The sequence below is a fragment of the Daphnia magna genome, linkage group LG3 (genome assembly GCF_020631705.1).
Source record: "Daphnia magna isolate NIES linkage group LG3, ASM2063170v1.1, whole genome shotgun sequence".
Lineage (NCBI taxonomy): Eukaryota > Metazoa > Arthropoda > Branchiopoda > Diplostraca > Daphniidae > Daphnia > Daphnia magna.
The window spans coordinates 6,591,625-6,612,627 of NC_059184.1; the positions used below are offsets into that span (position 1 = coordinate 6,591,625).

The window sequence follows — 21,003 nt, forward strand, 5'->3', positions numbered from 1 at the left end:
AACCAAAAAAAAAAAAACCCCCAGCCGTTTTTTTTTTGTTTTGTGTTTGTTATTATTTATGTTTATTGTTTATTTTTCTTTCTGTTTCCTTTCCTTAATACAATGCCTTTAACTTATAATTTTGTTTCATTTATTAGAATATTACTTAATTAAGCAACAGTATAATTCATTAAAATTACTGTAATAATTGTAATTTCCACCATGGGCATTCGGGTAGTGGAACCGGTTCCAAAACCCGATATCATTACTGTATACCCTATTGACTTGGTTTTGCAATACATCATAGTTTTATTTATTTTCCTTCACTTCACACCCATTTTAAGTTAAGGCTGGCAATATCTTCTAAAGTGGGTTTTAAAAAAAAGAAAACCGCTTGATAAGCACCTACCCGAGTAATGACCCATCAGCTATTTTTCAGGTAGGTACGTCGGTGCGGTTTAACGTGTCTCGGTAATCCCTGTATCACAGTACACAAAATTAAAATAGCTTTTGAACAATATTAGGTCTAAATTAACAAATTTTACAGAAATGGATAGGCGATGATGGGCTATCCACTTCCGAAAATTTTTAAAAATACCTAACCGAGTAGTATGAAAACTAAATAATTTTTGCGGAAAACTATAAGTCCAAATTAAATAATATTTACAGATACAATAGCCCTCATCAAGATCTATCTATTTCTATTAAAAATTTTAAACAAATATTCATAAAAAAAGAAAAAGGATTATATTTTACTTTTGTCAATAGGGTCGAGTATATCCATAGAGCGCAAAAACTATAAAAAACGTCTTGTCTCAAGTTTTTGTTTATGAATATTTTTCATAATTTTACAGAAATGGGTAGCTTTATAGGGCTATCGATATCTGTAAAATTTATTTAATTTGGACTTATAGTTTTCCGCAAAAATTATTAAGTTTACATAAATCAGGGGGGGTTACCCGATACCCGGAAACCGTACCAACCAAACCAAAATATTGTAAATCGGTTTACTACCTAGTAAAATTTTTAATTTGATAATTTTGCACAAATGGATTGATCTAATCAAGAGCTATCCGTTCCTGTAATTTTTCAAATATAGAGCTTATGGTTTACCGATTATAATTCATTTAGTTCACGATCCGTCAAACCACACCGACAAAAATATCAATCGGTTTACTACTCGGTTAGGTATTTTTTAAGTAAAAATTTTACGGAAGTGGATAGCCCCATCATCGGCTATCCATTTCTGTAAAATTTGTTTATTTATACCTAATATTGTTACCTATAAAGCTATTTTAATTTTGTGTACTGTGATACAGGGATTACCCGAGACACGTTAAACCGCACCGACCTACCTACCTGAAAAAGCTAGCTGATGGGTCATTACTCGGGTAGGTAGGTGGTATTTATCAAGCGGTTTTCTTTCGATTAAAATACCCACTTTAAAAGATATGGCCCAGCCTTAACTTAAAATGGGTGTGCAAGTGAAGGAAAATAAATAAAACTATGATGTATTGCAAAAAACAAGTCAAATAGGGTACACAGTAATGATATCGGGTTTTGGAACCAGTTCCATTACCCGAATGCCCATGAGTGGAAATTCACAATTATTACAATAATTTTAATGAAATTATATCGTTGCTTAATTAAGTAATATTCTAATAAATGAAAACAAAATTATAAAGTTAAAAGGCATTGTATTACGGAAAGGAAACAGAAAGAAAAATAAACAATAAACATAAATAATAACAAACACAAAACAAAAAAATAACGGCTCGGGGGTTTTGTGTTTTTGCCTGACAGGGTTCAGGTCCCTGAACGAGATGGAGTTGCAACTGAATGCGTAAAGCAAGTTGCGCTAGTATAGCGAATTGAGCTGTCTATCTCTTGCTGCAAATTGAGGCCAGGGACCTGAACCCTAACAGGAGTTGTCGTCATGTTTTGCCTGACAGCGTTCAGGCCCCTGAACGAGATGGAGTTGAATACGTGGACTGCGGATTGTTTCGGTTTTCAGAATTGGGAAACTGCAAACTGCTGACAAAGTTGTTGCGCCGTTGAGCCAGTCCACGGCTAAAAGTCTGCAGTTTACCCAGTCCGCAGTCCGCGTCGGCACTTTACTTTACTCTGGCTTTCCGCCCCCAAGTATCAATATCAGTAGAGCGTGTGTTGATTCAATTTTAATAACCAAATTGGTGTATATTTGACAAATTAGTGTCTGTGACACTCCAGCCCTATTGTTGTGCTTTAACACGTTCTACTCGAACACGAAGTGTGCAAGATGAATGCTAATTTTGATGATCCACCTCCAGCCTACACTCCGTTTGTTCAACAGTCAATATCGAGCAAGTGACATCAGATTTCATAGCCGTGCTCAGCATTTCTAAGATGGTAAAAAATTATAACATATCTTTAAACTATCTTAGGCTCCCAAACCTATGGTTCTACTGGAGTCACAAGTTCTGGAACAACTACCGTTATAATTACTCCCAATCCAGCAGGAAACATTTTTCTTGTTAGCGGTTGCCCAGCATGCAGAGTAATGCAATAAAAAATTTTTTTACACATGAACAGTTATTGAAGGATGGTTGCTCAGTTCTCTCTTAGAAAGTTATAAAGAAATGTTATCAATTATACAACAGCCCCAGATGCTTGTATTATATATGGTTGGTGAGCATTTGTTGTGGTAGCGGAGGCACAGTTTCATGTGAACATTGGCTCCCTTCATTGGGCTTCATCCATTATCTACTACTTATGCAACCATCCTTTATGGCTGGAGGAAAGAAGATAGAATGTTTACTAATTTAACTTCTTGTTATTCAGGTTGGTGTTCTAGATGATGAATTTACCTTTTTGGGGCTATTGTGTTGCATTCTTTTTTTCCCTATTGGTATCCTTTGTTGCTTAGCTCTGCGACAAAGGCGGTGCCTTAACTGCGGAGCCGTTTTTTAGAAGATAAATCATAAAATTTATACATGTCTCATTTCCTGGTCAGCTATGAGCAACATGATTTTGAAGGAACCTACAGAATTTGTAAAGGATCATAAGTTATGTTTTATCTGATTTATTTTTCCAAAATCCAATATCATGTAAACTAGTGCCTCTGTAATTTTTTAATCATTCTGATTCATTTTTAAAGGACAATAAATCAATGGCTATAAATGAATGGGGTATATTTTCCCATGTACCTAGAAACAAAGTCTATACTATTTTCATGAGCATGATCTTTACTGCATTTATACTAGATACCACAGATGCAACTAAGCTTTCCAATTTTTTTTATTGTTCAACATTTTTTGTATTTACAGGATCAGTAAAAAATTCTTCATAAAATTAAGAGGATTTTTTTTTTAAATCACAAACAATGTAAATAATACTACTATAACCCACAAACCTATATTTTCTTTAAATAATAACAATAATGAAGTTTTTCTAGTTCACACATTTATCTTTAGAACATTTCGGGCAAGCAACGCCCTTTTTTTCAAAACAATGTCGATGAAATACACTGCGACAGTTCTCACATTGCGAGACGGAAACCTCGAAGGGAAAGACTTCGGGAAGCTGGCCACATAATCGACATACATGACCTTTACCTCGGCAGCCCTTAGATGTATTAATATTATTAGAACTATCAAGCTAGGAATTATTAAACTGAAAGGACAGTACCAAACAATCTTGCGTAATATGCCGAAAAAACTGACTATGTATAGGGTCAAGGTAAGATAGCATATCTTTGTTATAAATGTCGATGAGGTCCTATTCGAGTAAAAGATGAATTACGAACATTTCTGCATAAAAAAGTTTTGTTCGTTTCTATGTTACTTGAACACTGTAGTAGTCTGAGTTCTCCACGAAATGTTGGCGGTCTTCTAAGAGACGAAGCAGTTTAGCTTCTAATGCCTCTTTGCATGCTAGAATGTATTCCTTCATTATCATGAAGTTACTTCTCAGTTGCTGTAATATATAGTTGATAAACATTATTACTTAATTATTTTGGTTTTTCTAAGAAATCCCATGTACACCTTGACATAAGCTAGTTCTTCTACAAAGCTGAATAGCTTAGGGTTGATGGATTCCAAATTAAGAATAGATTTTTTCATCATTAAATTTAAATACTGTTTTGATCCTTTAGATACTGGATATCCTTGGAAGTCCCAGTTCAGCACCACTCTTGATGGAATTACACTTAAACTTCCCCAATGACATTCACTGCAGAAGTAGTGACCAGAGTAATCACACAAAAGAGGTTGGTTTAGTGTAGTGTCTAGAACCAGACAAACAAATTTGATTATATATTAAAATTTAAAAAAATCAAACAAAAATAACTAAAAACTTGCTAACAATCTAGATACAAGAAGCTTACTAAATAAGATACCGGCTTTGCATTCAGCACAACGGTAGTTTTGATTTCCTAAGCCTTTCTCTGGGCAAATTTCCAGAATGTAAGTAGGATTTTCTTTAACAATAACAGATGCACAGATTCTTTTGACACTGTTCAGACATTGCCCATGTGATATGTATTCACACTCTGGAATTTTACCAAAAATTAACTAGAAAAAGATAAGCTTTTATCAATTAAATATAAAATTACCCAAACAAGCAAAACAACTTTGAACTGGGATCCAAATCAGACCAGAACATGTTTCACAATAAATTTGAGATGCATGAAACTTTAGCTGTGTAACAGTTTGGCAAATAAATTTGTGATTTTGCACCACTTTGACTTGTTTAGGATCTGTGTATATTTCAAGTTCCTGAACTTCTTGAAGCCTCAGCCGCAATTTAACTAGCCGCTGGACTAAAAGGCGTTTTTCTTCAGATGTTTCTTTCAAAGCTAGGATACTTTCTTTGCACTTGTCGATAGCCAATTGAATTTCAACTACCTTTCCCATTTTCCATACGTCTTCGTGTTGCCGTGAATAGTAGTTTTCATACAATAGAAGGTTATTCAAGCAGCCAGGTTCTTTCTTCTTATAATCGACTTTTTCATTAATGTCATCGGCTGACATTTCCCCTTAACACTAACAGTGGCCAATCTACACCCACTCAATTATTAATATTTATTTACTTTGTAAAGCCTGCTTGAATAATGAATAAGATGTTTACAAACATTAACGGTCGGGCTACCCATGGCCAGTGCTTCCACTTTTTCACCAGCAAAAACCCTGTGACGTTGCCAGAAAACCTAAAATAGGTTTTTTTTTTGTAAAAAACCCGTGACAGTTTTCATTAAAAAACCCCGAAAAAAGCCAGAAAAAGTAATTAAAAATGCTGTAGAAGTAGAACAGATATTTTTCCCATAAAAAAATAGACCGACAACCATGGAAAAATCTAATTTCTATATTGCATTTTCATTAACAAGGAAATTTTACGTTCAAAAGCACACATTTCTGAATAACTTATTTTGGAATTCACAATTACGGCAGTAATTACACATTACAAACCCTGTGTTTGATTTTGATGGGCAAATTGGCCTGTTCTATGCTGCAGTGTTCTATTACGCTAGGGCTTTCGAGTTTCGACTTTCGACGTTTCGAGTTTTGACTTTCGACGTTTCGAGTTCGACTGAATTGTTTTTCTTGTCGTCTGCAACTTTGCATGCATCTATGTTTGTAAAGGCAGGCAGCGCCAGAGCTGCCAATCATTTTTTAACGAGTATTTTTTAAAAACCCTATAAAAAACCCTTAAATGTTGGAAAACCCCAAAATGTTTTTTAACCCAAAAGTTGTAAAAAAATAGTCTAAAAACCCTGAAACGGGGTAAAAACACTAAAAGTGGAAGCACTGCCCATGGCCTACTAAATGGTTAAGGCCAGTAAACTTGTATGGTCCTCCATGAAGGGGAGAGGCGTGGCCAAATTTTCTTGCAAGATCCAATCAGAATCCATTCTGATCACGTACTGATCAGATCCAATCAGGAGAGGGAGGATACGACGACGCCATCTAGCGCTCGATATTACCACCCGTAATAATGTATAAAAATAAAAAATATAAAACCAATTCAAAATAGGGAAATTGAAAATTTTACATTTTTATATTGGTTCTAAAAACGCAATCATTAAAATATAAATTTATTCGGTTGATATTCTAATGTGGTATTCCATTAAAAAATTTAGAAATCTTGTCACATGCAGTTACACACACATAAACGGATTTGCAAAAGGTAGGGAAACTTAATTACGGGATGGGAATTAAAGATAGGATCGTGAATCCCGTCAGCACGTGTTTCAGTCTAGAATGGTCACTCAAAGTTGCGTAGTGCGAGGCTGCGCTAACAGCAGTAAAAAAAAAACAGTTTCGTACCATGTTTTTCCGTCGAATGAGATTTTGCGGGACAGGTGGATCACTATTTTAAGACAACAAGGTTTGAAAGAAGGTTTTAAAGATAGTTAGGCACCTTTGTCTAAAAACTGTGTTTGTGGTGCTCATTTCTCTGTATCCAAATATCGAGAGTGTGGGCTATCTTCCTTGCGTTTAAAAAGTGATGCGGTACCAGACACATTTGAAGTCAAATCGAGTAAGTTTATTATAAGTAATGTATACATTTATTGAGAAAGACCATGAAAAATGGAAATTACGAGACTTTTGGAGGAACGCGAATATTGAAGTTGACAACATTTGAAAAACGGTGGGCAGCTAGTCAGGCGTGGTTTTCAAATTTGGGATTGCCGATCCGAAAACGTCCATGTGACTCCTGAAGCCAGGCAGTGTTCCTTACAGTGAGTGACAGAACGCGACACTGATATTGTTTTGAATCGTCTCATTTGCCTAATTTTAAATTTTAATTAATGAGACGTACAATAGTCATACGTCTGTGATTTTTACCATACCCTACTAATCATGTTGTCTTCATCTGTGTAGTAGATGGAATTTCGGAGCGGAAACGAAATTACTCAGCCAATCACAATGCGGCATTTAATCCACCTAAGAAGAAAAATACTGTGCTTACAGTTACGGTGCCCTTGTCACCGGATAGATCGATTTATCCAGCTACCTTAGTTACTCCGGCTACACCGGCTGTTACTCCGGTTAGATCTCCTTCTCCGGCTACACCAGCTGTTACTTTGGATACGTCCGCTTCTCCGGCTGTTGCTACAGTTGGCCTCACTTCTCCAGCTAGATCCGTTTCTCCGGCAAGATCCGTTTCTCCGGCAAGATCCATTTTTCCGGCTACACCGACGGTTACTCCCGTTGGCCTCGTTTCTCCAGCTAGATCCGTTTCTCTTGATGGTCCCATATGTACGGCTGCACCTGTTTTCCGGATTCCCCAGTTTCACCTTTAAACCCTATTTCTCAGGCTAGACCTGTTGCTCCGGTTAGATCCATTTCTCTGGCTGGAACACATGCACGTCAAGCGATTAGGTTAGTTCGCCTCCTAAATCCGCAATTACAAAGAGATGATAGCGTCGACTGGGTAGATGTTTTGCCAAGGAATCAAGCATCTGGCCGTGCGGTAGGGAACACCCGCTCTTTCCTATGTTCTGAAAAGCAAAGAAAATTAAGACACGAAAATTTGCTTCAGTTGCTTAGAAGGGAAAAGAAGAAAACAATTAAATTGAAAGACAAAGTTGCTGAACTGGAAAAAGAAAGGAATAGCGTTCCAACCAATATGAAGATATGAAAACAAGGGGATTTGTAGATGTAGAAAGTACGGTTACCTTCATGGAACGTCAATACCGCTGGAACTGCTTACACGATGTAAGTAGCGTAAAAGAACATTTACGCTATCGTCTTCCTGATAAAATGCCCTACTATTCCCCACTGGATGAACGGCTACACTTTTTGGAATGGGATTTTAATCCCAAATTGCATGAATGGCACCGGGAAGTCGACGACATTGTTAAAAGGATGCCAGATGGTACTAAGGAAGAGAAAGACGCTATCAAAGAAGCGAAGAAAAAGTTCCTGACACAGGAAACCTAAGAGGCCCTCACATTCACAACATCGTCTACTGTAGCATGCATTCGCCATCTACTACAAGAGTTAGGGTTTAAATATGTACTCACCAGAAGATTCTCAAGCGATCCTGTGGAGCAATTGTTTGGGGCTATTCAGCAAATGATGGGAGGCAACTTCAAGGGAGATGCAACAGCAAATTCACAGGCGTTCGAGAAGATTCTCCGAACTGGGATAGCCTACAATTCCATCTATGACAACACCACTTTGTCTCGGGAATCTGAAAAAGAGTACAAGTTAATACGGAATTCCGAAAAAAGTAAAATTAAAATGACGAAGGCACTGGCACTGTTACCGGAGTCAAATTTCATAATGTTAAATGAAATTTACAAAGCTCTGGGTACACCTATAATTTGATTCTAAACGTTTTAACTTACCCTATGGTTTTCTTTTTCTTTGAAATAGTAAGACCAAAAACATCATCCCAATCATGTACGGTAGCCTTCCTTGCTGGATACGTCGTCCGTGTGCTGACCGAGCAAGAGTTTTGTGAGGACTGTATTGCAAGATTGCAGGGTGTTAAATGCACCGACCCCTTGATGCAACTTATATACCGCCTAGGTAAAACATATCAACAATTAGCGTGACAAATAATTTATATAAAAATTTTTCAATTTGCATTGCAGACCGTGGTGGTCTACTGTATCCTTCCGTCGAATTTGTCTCCAGGCGGTGGGCAATCTATTTATTCGTAAAAGAAAGCCTTATGCAGATATCGGGGTCGACGTTCATGCTCAACGGCCTTGTAGAATTCCCTGTTCCCCAGCTGGAAAAATGCAGAACTTTTGTGGGTGAAATTGCAAGACCTGGGGAAAATAACAAGGACTTGATTGGAGTTATTTTTAAAAAATATCTTAAACCAATTTTGTCCAACAAGAGAAAATTGCATAAAATCCTAAACCAAAAAAGGAATAGGGGAGAACGGGGTCAAACTGGACAAAAAATTTGTTTCCTCTTTATTTAGATTTCTATGTTCTTTTTCTAATATTTATTTTTAGTTAATGGTGCAGCACCTTCTTGGGTAACTTTACAATTTTTTTGTAATTTTTAAGTCTTAAAATAAATGAGTTATAAGGATTTTAATAAAGTCGGGTTTTTTTAGTTTTTATTTAAACGGCGGGGAGTATCTGGACAGGGACGGTGTGAGATTGGACACTGCCAGTTTTCCTCATAAGGAGACATAAAATAAATATAAAAAAAATATGGGTAGACTGCTTATTCAATATTTTATTCATTCATATTGAAATATTTGCAATAGAAATGAAAAATAGAGAGTTATGTCATTTTTACGAAATAGGGGGCTGAAATGGACAATTTGTAGGCGGGTAGAGTAAAATGGGAGGGCTAAACAGAGTATCGAGTATCGATTTGTAATCGATATCTTATTTGGGCGTATATGGCTTCCCCACAAGCACCTCCCACTCCAATATCGAAGTTGTCCGATATGACCCCAAAACTGTGTGTCCAAAATGACCCAACCCGGTGCTATTTAGTATTTCGTTAATAACTTAACGCTGGAAAGGCATTAAAATTTAAGTTTTTTATCAATCATTAAAGAAATGAATTGGATATTTCACATATCATTATTTTATTCATTTGTAGTGTTTTTCACTTTAAAAATGCTTACAGTAATAGGGAAGAATGTTACATCAAACAGGGCCATTTTTTCACTTCTGCGATAACAAGAACAATAATGATTCGATTTTAATCAATATTTTTTCTAGAACGTTAAACATTGCAGTCTATACAAAAATAAAAAAAAAAAATAATTTCCATAACATGTAGCACTTAGAGTCTTTGTCCAATATGACCCGTGTCCAAGTTGACCCCGTTCTCCCCTAGTTTTGATCATGCAAATAAGGAACGTAGAGCTAAAACATTGAAATAATAAATAATAAAGTACTCACTTTTATCCTTCCTATCTCTTGCTTCTAACATTAACCACGAAAAAGGATTATCCAAAAATGTTGCAACTGTTGCAGCATAAAAAGAGATGAAAGCTTAACATTCAATTTTCTAATGTGAGTTGCCTGACATTTGGTTGCAACTGCACAACCTACGTCCTGTTCTTGGCATACTGTAAAAATAAGTTTTCAATTTATAAATTAAATGAGGTGGAGTTTGAATTCCGTATATATTCACATACCGTAAACCGAAATTTGATAAATCACACTGGGAATGTTAAAACTTAAACCTGTCACACCGCAGACGTCGGCCATTTCTGTCTGTCAAATTCCCTGTCCTCTGTAAATTGTTATTATTTAAGGAGTCACACTATCGAGCGCTAGATGGCGTCGTCGTATCCTCCCTCTCCTGATTGGCCCTAATCGGCACGTGATCAGAAAGGATTCTGATTGGTTTTGGTAGCAAATCCTCTCGCCTTCATAGGGAAGAATGAAGTTTACTGGCCTTAACCATTTATAGTAGGCCATGGGCTACCTTGCTATTTTACTGTCTCATTCTAAGGCATACTTTATGGCAACAAGGTTTGGGCTAGGATAAAATGTGAATGTGGACCGTGGACTGCGGACAGGAGAAACTGCGGACTTTCATCTGAGGACTAGCAAAAAATTTTTGACTGATTTTTCGTGGGCTTTGGGATAAAATGCGGATGGTTTTGTACACGGAGCAATTAAATTTGTAAGTGCGGACCGGGCATGATAAACTGCGGACTGGAATCTGCGGACTCCATGCCCATATCAAATATTAAATTTCAAACTAAAAAAAGTATTTAAAAGTCAACATATGCATTATTCAAAATATGAAAGTATAGGACAGTTTATATCACATGGTTACTTCTTAACTAGGTAAACTCTTCGTACAACAATGCAAATAAAACTTGTAATAAACTTAAAGGCATTTGGGGCATTTCCAAGGGGTTTTTTAAGTCTCCTGAAAGGCATAATGCTGTTTTTTTGGAAGACATTCCTTGTGGTACCATTCTTTGCAAAGTTTGGTACCACACTGCCGCCTTCTGAAGGACGACTTACATACGCTATGGTTGTCTAATTCAAATTCTTAGTTGTGCATCCAAGAAAATAGAATATAATGGATTTGGCCTATAGGAAAAAAAATAAAATGGTCAACTGCTAAGAGCTGAGCGCATTTTTTTTTTCCATTGGAATTGTTGCATGCATACATATTTTTTAAAAGCAACAGCTATCGAACAACAGCCAATGCATGACAAAAATGAGGTTGATCTGTCTTGACTTGAGTAAATTCAATGCATGTAAAAAACAAAAGCCAAATTTTGCTGCAATATTGTCGCGGGTGAAAAGGGAGATTTGTTATCTCTTCGCAGAGATGAGTCATCCGCTCCTTGGACAACGCTGCGATCGTGGCGAAGAAATTATCGGGAGAAGTCCGCTCTAAGAAAGATACGCAGATATGCAGTCCGGAAGGGGAGTAATTCGCGCGATGGTATAAAACACTGCCCCGAATCTGCGTTAGATGAGTCTCCATCGGGTGAGCTCCCGGAGCTCGGCTCCGTAAGAGGAGTTCCCTGGTTTCCCTAGAGGTCTTCAGACCCTTCTCCAACTTTTGGTAATGGTTATCCCTTTTTGTTCGAGTTAAACCATTGTTTAGAATTTAAGTCATCACTTGTTGTATTCGTTTGTTCTTGTTCTAATACAACTCGTGTGACAATTGGTGGAGACGCAGCTCGTTACCCGTAAGTGACGAATTCGTGCTGCAGAGTTTTAATTTTTGAGACGCAGCTCGTTACCAGTAAGTAACGAATTTGTGCTGCGGTGTGGCAATTGTTGAAGACACAGCTCGTTGCCTGAGAGTAAACGAAGGCGTGCTGCAGTCATTGTTAGCCGATGCCGAAGAGGACAAACCAACGGCTACCTAGTTGTCTAAGAGACCCAGCTGCCGATTACATCCGCTTCGAGAACTGTCAAGCGTTCCGGTAGAAACTTCACCTACCCCAGCCTCGTCGTTGGAGAGTGGAACTTCCTTTGTTGGTGAAGCCCTAAAATTTTGAAGGTCCTATTCCAAAGGACCATTTGACCAAAGAGCTGACAGTCAGGGTGAATCAGTCGAGACTTCAAGAGGCTTATACTCGGATCCAGAAACCGAGGTCGATTTGAGAGCGGCGACGAGTCCAGTTGTTCCGGTCGGGGGACAACAATTTGTAGTGCCTCAAGGCATATTGAGCAGCCGCAAAGACAAGCTATGGAAGCTGTCAGAAAATATATTAGCCCGCCAATCTTCCGAAGAAATTCGGAAGAAGATGCGCACCAATTGATGGAGCGCTTTGAAGAATATTCCACCCACAACAGATGGCGTGATATTGGAAAAAAAATAATTTTGAAAAGTATTTTGATGACGCCGCCAGTTGCTGGTTCAAGTGTGCAAGGCTCCCGAACGAGTGGATGGTAAATCTCAAACGGCCGGAAGGTATGCAGTTGCAGCGACTCTTCCGTGGCCGAAGGCAGGCGGTTTAAAAAAAAAAAAAAAGAAAAATCCTTAAGACTATCCGGGAAATACAAGAAACATTTGAACAAGTAAGCGCAACCGGAAGGAATAAAAACGAAGGAGTAAAAGTCCCTTATTTGCCAAGAGGACGCAAGCTGATTTTTTTTTGTTTCATCAACCTTCGTGGATCGCAGAAGATTAGTACAGTCGGGTCGCCTGTCTTGAAGAAGGGGGACCTGTCGCGGGTGAAAAGGGAGATTGGTTATCTTTTCGCAGAGATAAGTCATCCGCCGCTCCTTGGACAACGCTGCGATCGTGGCGAAGAAATTATCGGGAGAAGTCCGCTCTAAGAAAGATACGTAGATACGCAGCCCGGAAGAAGAGTAATTCGCGCAACGGTATAAAACGCTGCCCCGAATCTGCGTTAGATGAGTCTCCATCGGGTGAGCTCCCGGAGCTGGGCTCCGTTAGAGGAGTTCCCTGGTTTCCCTAGAGGTCTTCAGACGCTTCTCCAATTTTTGGTAATTGTTATCCCTTTTTGTTCGTGTTAAACCATTGTTTAGAATTTAAGTTATCACTTGTTGTATTCATTTGTTCCCGTTCAAATACAACTTGTGTGACAATATTATATGGATCTCTATATATTTACATCCTATATATCGTATATACTACGTATTATATGTATTAATAACTTAACGTTATCCGTAAAAATATAAATACGGAATAGACAAACTGTACAGAAATGGATAGCCCTCATCAAGATGTATCCATTTCTGTTAAATTGTCGCTTTAAAAGGATCTACTTGAGTAGTAAACCGATTGGCTATTTTTTGTGTAGGTCAGTGTGGTTTGACGGGTCTCAGGGAATTTCCTGCCCCAATAAAAATCATAATCGGGAAAACAATTAGTTAAATATTTTTAAAAATTGCTGAAATGTAATTACTCGAATGGTAAACCGATTAGCCATTTTTAGAACAGGTCGGTGCGGATTACTGGGTAGCGGGTAATCCTCTCCTCCCAGTCATACATGAAATTTTAAAAAATTTTATCGGGGAAAATATAAGCCCGAAATCAATAAATTTTACAGAAATAGATAGCTCTCGGTGCTATCCATTTCTGTAAAAGTAATGAAAGAATATTCATAAACAACAAATTTTAAGACAAGAATTTTTTTTGAGTTTTCCGCTCTATAGAGATACTGGACCTAATGGATGTAAGTCAAAAATTTCATTCTTTTTCAAATTTTTTTGTTTATGAATATTTTTTCATGGCTTTTACAGAAGTGGATAGCCCTCACCAAGAGCTATCCATTTCTGTAAAATTTATTAATTTTGGGCTTATAGTTTTCCCGATGACAGGCACGTTTGGCAAGAGCAGAAATTATGGCCGGATGCCAGGCGGAGTCAAAGGCACTCTTAAGGTCAAGAAAGGCAGAGGCGCATACTTTTTTATCGGAAAAGGCGCCTTCGATGAAGGAGATCAGGTAATGCGCCGCTGTTTCCGTCGACATATTCTCTCTAAAACTATGCTGATTAGTGTTAATCCAGTCCCCTGCATTGGTGAGACAGACTAACCGTCTTAGGACTACCTTTTCAAGAATCTTGGCTAGGTTCGATACAAAACTGATCGTCCTGTAGCTGTTTAAGGAGGAATAGTCGCCTTTGTTGGGCTTGCCGATCACTGCAACCTTCGAAATTTTGCCACGAAACCGGAAAGAAACACATGAGAATACAGGCGTTCAGGATTACGAAGAGGTAAGGTTTGATTAACGGTAGGCTAAAAAGTAGTAGGTCGGCTGATATGCCATCTCTTCCTGGAGCAGATTTTGGGTTTAATGAGCGTACGGCGGATTCAAATTCCCAGTCTGAAATAACAGGGGGTACACCGTCGTGATGGGCGTGAATGGAGGCCAGGGGTTCATTTTCAACTGCTGAGTGAGCTGTGTTGGATGGAGGTTCGTCCGGAAAAAAATGCCGGACGTAGCCATCAGCTATCGCCATCGGGTCAGTTGACGGAGCGCCATCGATTAGGATTTCAGATGGTAAGGGGATTGATTTAGATTTACCCTTGAAGTCTGAAAGGACACGAAAAACATATACTCTTCCTGACCTTATCCCAGGCTCTGCACTTAGCAGCTCTTATCTTCCGCTGATACATCGACTTGCTACTCCGGTACAGCTGTTCGCTTTGAGCATTCCTATGTTTTGACCAGGCTTTGTAGAAAGATCGGGTTCTGCTTCGAAGGGCACAGAGATTCTTAGTCCACCACATCATGTTTTTACTACCCTTGAGTCGAGAAACAGGAACCCTGGCGGCAAAGGCGCTCGCAGATAAAACAGAGGTAAGATTCGCAACCTGGGCCTCAACTGCCTCAGAAGACTCGATATGTATTGGAATGGGTAGTCGGCCAAGAGCTTTCGCTAGTTCGATGGAGTAGAGGTCCCGATTGATGCGGGGCAGCGTTGGTACAGAAGGCCGGTAGGATTTCTTGTTAGGCTTGTCAAAATCCCCGTGATCAATTTCAAAGAAAATCTATGGGTGAACAGATAGGGAGGGAATCGAGAGGAAAAGCCAGCGGTTAACGTTGACTTGGTCACCAGCAAGGGTGAGATCAACAAAAGATGTCCATGCAGGAACGAAATCGAGCTCAGTGTGCGGTCTGTTGACGACGTTTAGCCTAGAGCAGACCAAAAAGGAATCAAGTTCAGAGCCACGCTTGTCTTTGTATACACTATTCCAGAGCCGGGACCTGGCATCCCATATAGCACATTTCTGCCGTCGGATGTCCGAATCATGGCCGAATATCCGTTAGATATCCATGTACTCAATGGGTAGTTCCAGGGATGTCCGTCGGCTAGTCACCTTGGAAGTGCAATGGATGTAGGGAAATTATATTCTACGGACCTCCTTCCAACAGCCAAGAAGATTTTCAATGGTTTCATTTAAGGATCCTCCAGCCAGTCGGGGCGCTTTTTGCAAATCGGGTTTCTCATTTCGGGCCATCGAGGCGGGCTCAGGGTGGAAAATTCATCTCCCCGAATTCAATTGGGGTTTGCAATCAATTGGATTGCAATCAATCGATTCATCAATGCAAAAAACATTATCGATTGACGGTTTCACCCGATCGATCCGATAACAACCCCGATAATAGCTCGTTCTACCCGCTTGCTCCAATTTTTACTCTGAAACCGAAAGAACAGCATTTTTTAAAAATTGCATCGGGGCAACGAGTTAACCTAAAATTTTTCCCCCCACCGCCCCGGTTGAAAAAGTGGCACCTCAATTGGACCCTAAATGCACTTTATCGGTGCGGGGCGGTTAACTCGATTAGAACTAATTGGGGCCGATCACTAAGTTTCATTATTAATTGTCAAAATTTCTTTGTTTCCAAAAGGGGAGAACTTAACCATGTTCAAATTTTTCCCTTGAACGTATTTTTATTTTAAGTCTAGCATTTAATACGAAAAATAAAAAAAAATAAGGAGTAATTATCTATTTGCCGGATGGTTTATTTTAAAATTTATTACAAAAATGAATAAAATATATGTAAGTCGTGATTTTGTTTGCACAGGCTTTCCGTTTAGCTTACGGGAACGAAGCCATTGGAAATTAACTTACAGAAAATAAATATTATTCAGCATTTAATAATATTCAAAGCAAGTATACTTATTATGATAGGATTATAATTTCAAATAATAAAAAACTACTTTAAACTTAATAAATCATGCTGAAGTTTAAAATTCAAAAAATATTTAGCATAAATTGTTTAATTTCAATTTATACACCTCTGGTTTAACCTAAGTTCGACATCATCTTGACTTCTTAAAAATCCTGTATGTGATTTGGTATCGAAAAAGCTCTAGTGTTTTACAAAAATTCGATTGTATTGTTCGAAAATGATACATATTATATCTGTAGATTGGCACAGTGGAATAAGATTCGACTGTGATGCGGGAGACCCGATTTCGAATCATGGTATAGCCTAATGTTTTTTCATGAATAGATGTCCAATACATGTCATATTTATAGCCAAATGAAAGCCCGTTCGGATATCCTTAGAATGTCCGACGGCGCTGTTTAGGGCGGTCAAAACCAAAAAAAAATACATCCGTAGGACATCCAAATCGGATATCGGGCTGTCCGGAGGATATCAAAAAGATGTACTCAACATCCGACCCCGACATCTGTCGGACATCCGACGGACTGCCTTGTGTTATGTGGGATTAATGTCAATGCTAATAATTGCAAAAGGAGCGGAAGCCACCTCAAAAACGGGAGAAATCGTGGCCAAGAAATTCGAAATGGAAGGGCGAAGGTATATGGAGGAAAAGCGAAGGGGCCCTGCGTCGTTGACAGCTCAACGCAAGCAGCAAAATTGGAGATATGCTTACAGACTATGTTGCCAGCTTTGGCCACTGAGTCACGTACTCGAATTACAGCCCCATATGCATGGTCTGCGGAGAGCAGGTGATAGGATGAGAACCCAGGGGGGAAATTTGCTACAACTGGCGGGATACATGGATGCGCATAAGGGGCCGTCCACATAATACGTCACGCGATTTTGGACGCCTTTTTTACCCCCTCCCCACTATTGGTCACAGCCCGTAACAAAATAATATACCCCCCTCCTTATATTACGCTACAAAATGCTTGACCCCCCCTTCCTTTTTAAATAGAAATTTTCTTGCAATTTAACTTATATTCATTGTAACGATCAATCACTCATGACTACATATTCAACTGGGTTAATAAAATAAAATATTTGGATTCGTAATCCTGAGAAAACGGCAAATCATTGAAGACAAACCTATAGAGCAAGTGACTGACGCGTACCCCCATTGTCTTACGAACGCATCTTGGTGTTTTAAGATTAGCTTCTGCGAATGGAAATGGAAATGAAATGGTTGACAAACATTTTGTTGTTCTTAAAAGGAACATGCGAGGGAATAAACCCACTATTTGGGGTATCCAGCAACTCCTCAACGGCCTGGACGTTTAAAGGTGGCACAGAAACGTCGGCGCACTTAGCAACTAGAATTGAACTAGAGGGGTTGTTACGGGCAACAGAGACATTCGACGGACCAGAAAAAAGTGGGCTGGCTTTACCGGGGGGGGGGGGGCGGGCTAGCTAGCTGGAGTTTTAGGACGCAATCAGCAAAAGTTACCTTCATTTGTACAGCCTCATCTTTTAGACATTTAACTTGATCTTCCTGGATTTCCAAATCGCTACTAAGACTGGCGACTTTTGATTCCAGAACAGAAACGTTGTCATCACTAAGTCGAGAGATTGCGAGTTCAAGTTCAGAAATAACAAGAAGCTGATTCTCTAGAAGGGACAAAGCAGAATATAAGCTGGATATAAGATCAGTTTTACTTAGCGAGTTTATGGTGGCAAGTGGATGATCAGCAATAAAGGCGGAAACAGTGTCAGCCTTTTGACTTTTTCGTATCGTTGGAATCCACCTTGTCAGGAGATTGGGTAGTATCTTTTTTCCACGTGTTTGACTTTTTCGTGGCCGTAGACGTGCTGGAGGACAGACGTCTTAGAGCTTGCTGGGCTTTCATGCATTCAGGAGTGCAGCAGCGATGGCCGTTATGGACAATTTGGAATGTCTTGTTGCAATGTTTACATCGTCTGTCACTCCCCAGTGGGTCGCTAGGAGCGCCACCGTCGGACTGATCCATGGAGTGGGCCGAGATTAGCGTAAAAAACTTATCGAGGAGTTGTGGTATGAGACAAGGACACAAGTGAACCGAGATCAGCTTAAAAAACTTATTCATGAGTTGCAGTTTGTGGCAAGAACACTTCAAAAAACACACAAAATGATAAAGATGAGAGAGAGGATGAAAAACGGGACAGTTCGACGGTAGCAGACGAACGATGTGAGATTTAAAATATTATACGTAGTATATAGAATATACAGGACTTAAATATATAGGAATATATATAATATATAGGACTTAATATATAGGAATAATACGTATTATATATTTTATAGTAGTAATACGTAGTAACACGTAAACTGTTTACAGATTAAATGTGAAATAGGTGTTGGCTAGATGGTGAAGTATGGAATCGTTAAAAGACCGAAGAAGAATAGATTCTTTGGAAGGCCCTATCCTTTAGCATTGGCGTATTCATCATCTGCACGTTAAGACGCCGTCTCAGAGACCTTGTTGCTTTATGGTTAAGGCCCAACTAGATATCGATCATCGCGACGGCTCTTAGAGACGTTTCGTGGTGATTCCGAGTGATAGCAGCCTACAGCACGATGCACTTTTTTGCACAGCGCGATGCATTTTCCGGTGCACACTCTCCACAGTGGAGTTTTCTGCAGCGCTGCCATTTCATTTGTTTTTTTCTTTCCTCTATTTTTATTATATAGTTTATTGTTTATTATTTTTTTATTTACACAAATAGAATGTTTTTACCTATTTTAAATCTTTTTTTATTTTATGAATAGAATTTATTACACATCAGTGTTAAGTGTGTTTTTTTATTTGATTTACTTTATTGTTACCCAAGTTTCTATGCGTCATTCCCTTTCATTCGGATATAAATGTTTAACGGGAAAACTTTAAGTCAAAAACTTTAGACTATTATGGAAATGGTTACATTTTGATAAAATCTGTCCATTTCTGTAAAAAAATGGCTTACCAAAGTACTTATTGGAGGACTAAACCGATGCGCCATTTATCGGGTAGTGCGATTTGGCGGGTCTCCCCATCTCCCAATACATGATGTAATGTAAATAATTTTTTTGCAGGAAATCTATAACTCCAAAACATATAAATTTTACACAATTGATAGCTCTTAATGCGGGCTATCCATTTCTGTAAAGTAATTAAAATAATTTACATTAACAAAAAAGTTTTTGACAGAAAGGTTGTTGTAGTTTTTGCGTTCTATGAATATACTCGACTCACTAGACATATGTATTAATTTTATTTCTTTTTCAAACTTTTTTCTTATTCATATCTGCTCACAAATTATACAGAAATCGATAGCCCTTACCAAGAGCTATCCATTTATGTAAAATTTATTAATTTTTGACCTATAGTTTTCCCGTAACGAATTATTTAAATTTTAAACTTATATCGGGTAGGTCGGTGCGGTATATTGGGTCTCAGGTAATCCCCCATCTCCCCAGTAATACGCAATGTTTAAGTATTCTTTCACGGAAAAGCTATAAGAATAAAACATAATAGCTATAATAACTTTTACATAAATGAATAGCTCTTTGCAAAGGCTATTAATTCCTGTTATTTAAATTTCATGTATTGCTTTGGTATGGGGATTACCTGAGACCCGCTTAACCACACCGAACTAACCGATGTGTGTTTAAAATTTAAATAATTTCTTATATTTATATTAGTATATATTATATTACATTACATTGGGTACTTACATTAAATTTGGTGGTTGACACGGCTTGTGCGTGTTTAGCACGTCGTTGGTCGTATTGCATGCTCTGGATGACGCGGATGAGTTAATTTTCGTGACTGATGGCGGCGTCCTCCAAATACTGGATTCTTGCGTTTTGTCGGATGTTGAAATCTAAGGAGTCATTTCTTTTTGTCACAATATTGTTGATGATGGATGGTGTGGTAACTGCGGACGATCCCAATGGGTATTTAATGATGAAAAAATGGTTGTCTCCGATCACGGTCCAACTGTCAATTTTTTGGTCGCATTTCACGGTTTGGCAGCGTGGCATCAACCATACGTGAAAGTCCAACTGTTTGGAGTCGTCTTAGAGGATCCAAGTAACGTTCATTGAAGATTCGTACCAGAATCCCACGCCTTTCTCTAATTGTCGAATTGCGATATCAGTTGGTTTTCCGTAGGTGTCGATCAAAAATAATGTTAGATGGTTATGGGATAGGGATCCATGGGATACGTTGGATTTTCCTAGTTGCGTGTTTATCACAGTGGTGGTTCTTAGCCAATATCCTACGTCCTCCGGCTCTTGGTTCAATATCCATTTGTTTTCTGATTTCATCATTGGGCTCTCGTTGCATCGCCTCGACTGTCTCATTATATCGCACTCTACTGCCGTCGTTTCGTTTTTCGTTTTCTTCTCGTGTACGGTGGAAGCTGTATCGTAGTCTTTCTAGGAGTTTGTCCACGTAACCGCCTGATGAGGGTACGGCTTCGGAAACTGCCCCCAAAATTTTGTTTATGGGCAAATTGCAGTCCCTGCCGTGCATCATGTAGTATGGAGATTCGTTGGTGGAAGAATGGACGGATGCTCGGTATGCAAAACAGATTTCACCCAGTACATCTTCCCAATTATAATGTTGGCCGTCGACGAGTTCTTTTCTTAGCATAGTCGTTAGGGTACGATTAAATCTCTCCGTCTCCCCATTGCTCGCCGGGTTGTAGGCTGTGGTGAGTCTTTGTTCAATGTTGAGTTGTTTGCAGAAGTATTTAAATAACCCGGACGTAAAATTCGGTCCTCTATCCTAGACGATGGCCAGTGGGGGGCCATGGATCAACACAACATGTTTATACGCGAATTCTGCTGTGTGATGACGCCATCTGGCAGCACAGCCCCCACCCCCTCGGTAGTATAGTCGGTTTTTCTCGTACCTACACATACGTTTTCTGTGTTTTGTACATTTCTATTTGAACCGTAAATTGACTTAC

At 38.8% G+C, this 21,003-nt stretch overlaps 2 protein-coding genes, 1 long non-coding RNA gene and 1 pseudogene across 4 annotated transcripts; 1 reads left to right on the plus strand and 3 right to left on the minus strand.

Moving 5' to 3' along the window:
• Positions 1-2,048: 2,048 nt before the first annotated feature.
• On the plus strand, positions 2,049-3,142 carry LOC116933367 (brain protein I3). The gene is made up of 3 exons (XM_032941149.2): positions 2,049-2,321; positions 2,403-2,515; positions 2,800-3,142. The coding sequence occupies exons 1-3, from the start codon at positions 2,258-2,260 to the stop codon at positions 2,926-2,928; spliced, it is 306 nt and encodes a 101-aa protein (XP_032797040.2). The 5' UTR covers positions 2,049-2,257; the 3' UTR covers positions 2,929-3,142.
• Positions 3,143-3,237: 95 nt separating this feature from the next.
• LOC116933366 (differentially expressed in FDCP 8 homolog) lies at positions 3,238-5,134 on the minus strand. Of its 2 annotated transcripts, none has more exons than XM_045170971.1 (6): positions 4,571-5,134; positions 4,355-4,507; positions 4,002-4,243; positions 3,802-3,933; positions 3,646-3,735; positions 3,238-3,582 (listed from the first exon to the last, which is right to left on the minus strand). In XM_045170971.1, the coding sequence occupies exons 1-6, from the start codon at positions 4,986-4,988 to the stop codon at positions 3,409-3,411; spliced, it is 1,209 nt and encodes a 402-aa protein (XP_045026906.1). In that variant the 5' UTR covers positions 4,989-5,134; the 3' UTR covers positions 3,238-3,408. The 2 variants fall into 2 exon arrangements, with proteins under 2 accessions (XP_045026906.1, XP_032797038.1); XM_032941147.2 differs by having other exon boundaries at positions 4,343-4,507.
• Positions 5,135-9,708: 4,574 nt separating this feature from the next.
• On the minus strand, positions 9,709-10,305 carry LOC123470575. Its single transcript, XR_006644307.1, has 3 exons — positions 10,081-10,305; positions 9,842-10,011; positions 9,709-9,772 (listed from the first exon to the last, which is right to left on the minus strand). It is a non-coding gene; the product is annotated as an uncharacterized LOC123470575 (long non-coding RNA).
• Positions 10,306-14,634: 4,329 nt separating this feature from the next.
• On the minus strand, positions 14,635-16,898 carry LOC123470445 (annotated as a pseudogene).
• Between the last annotated feature and the right edge of the window lie 4,105 nt (positions 16,899-21,003).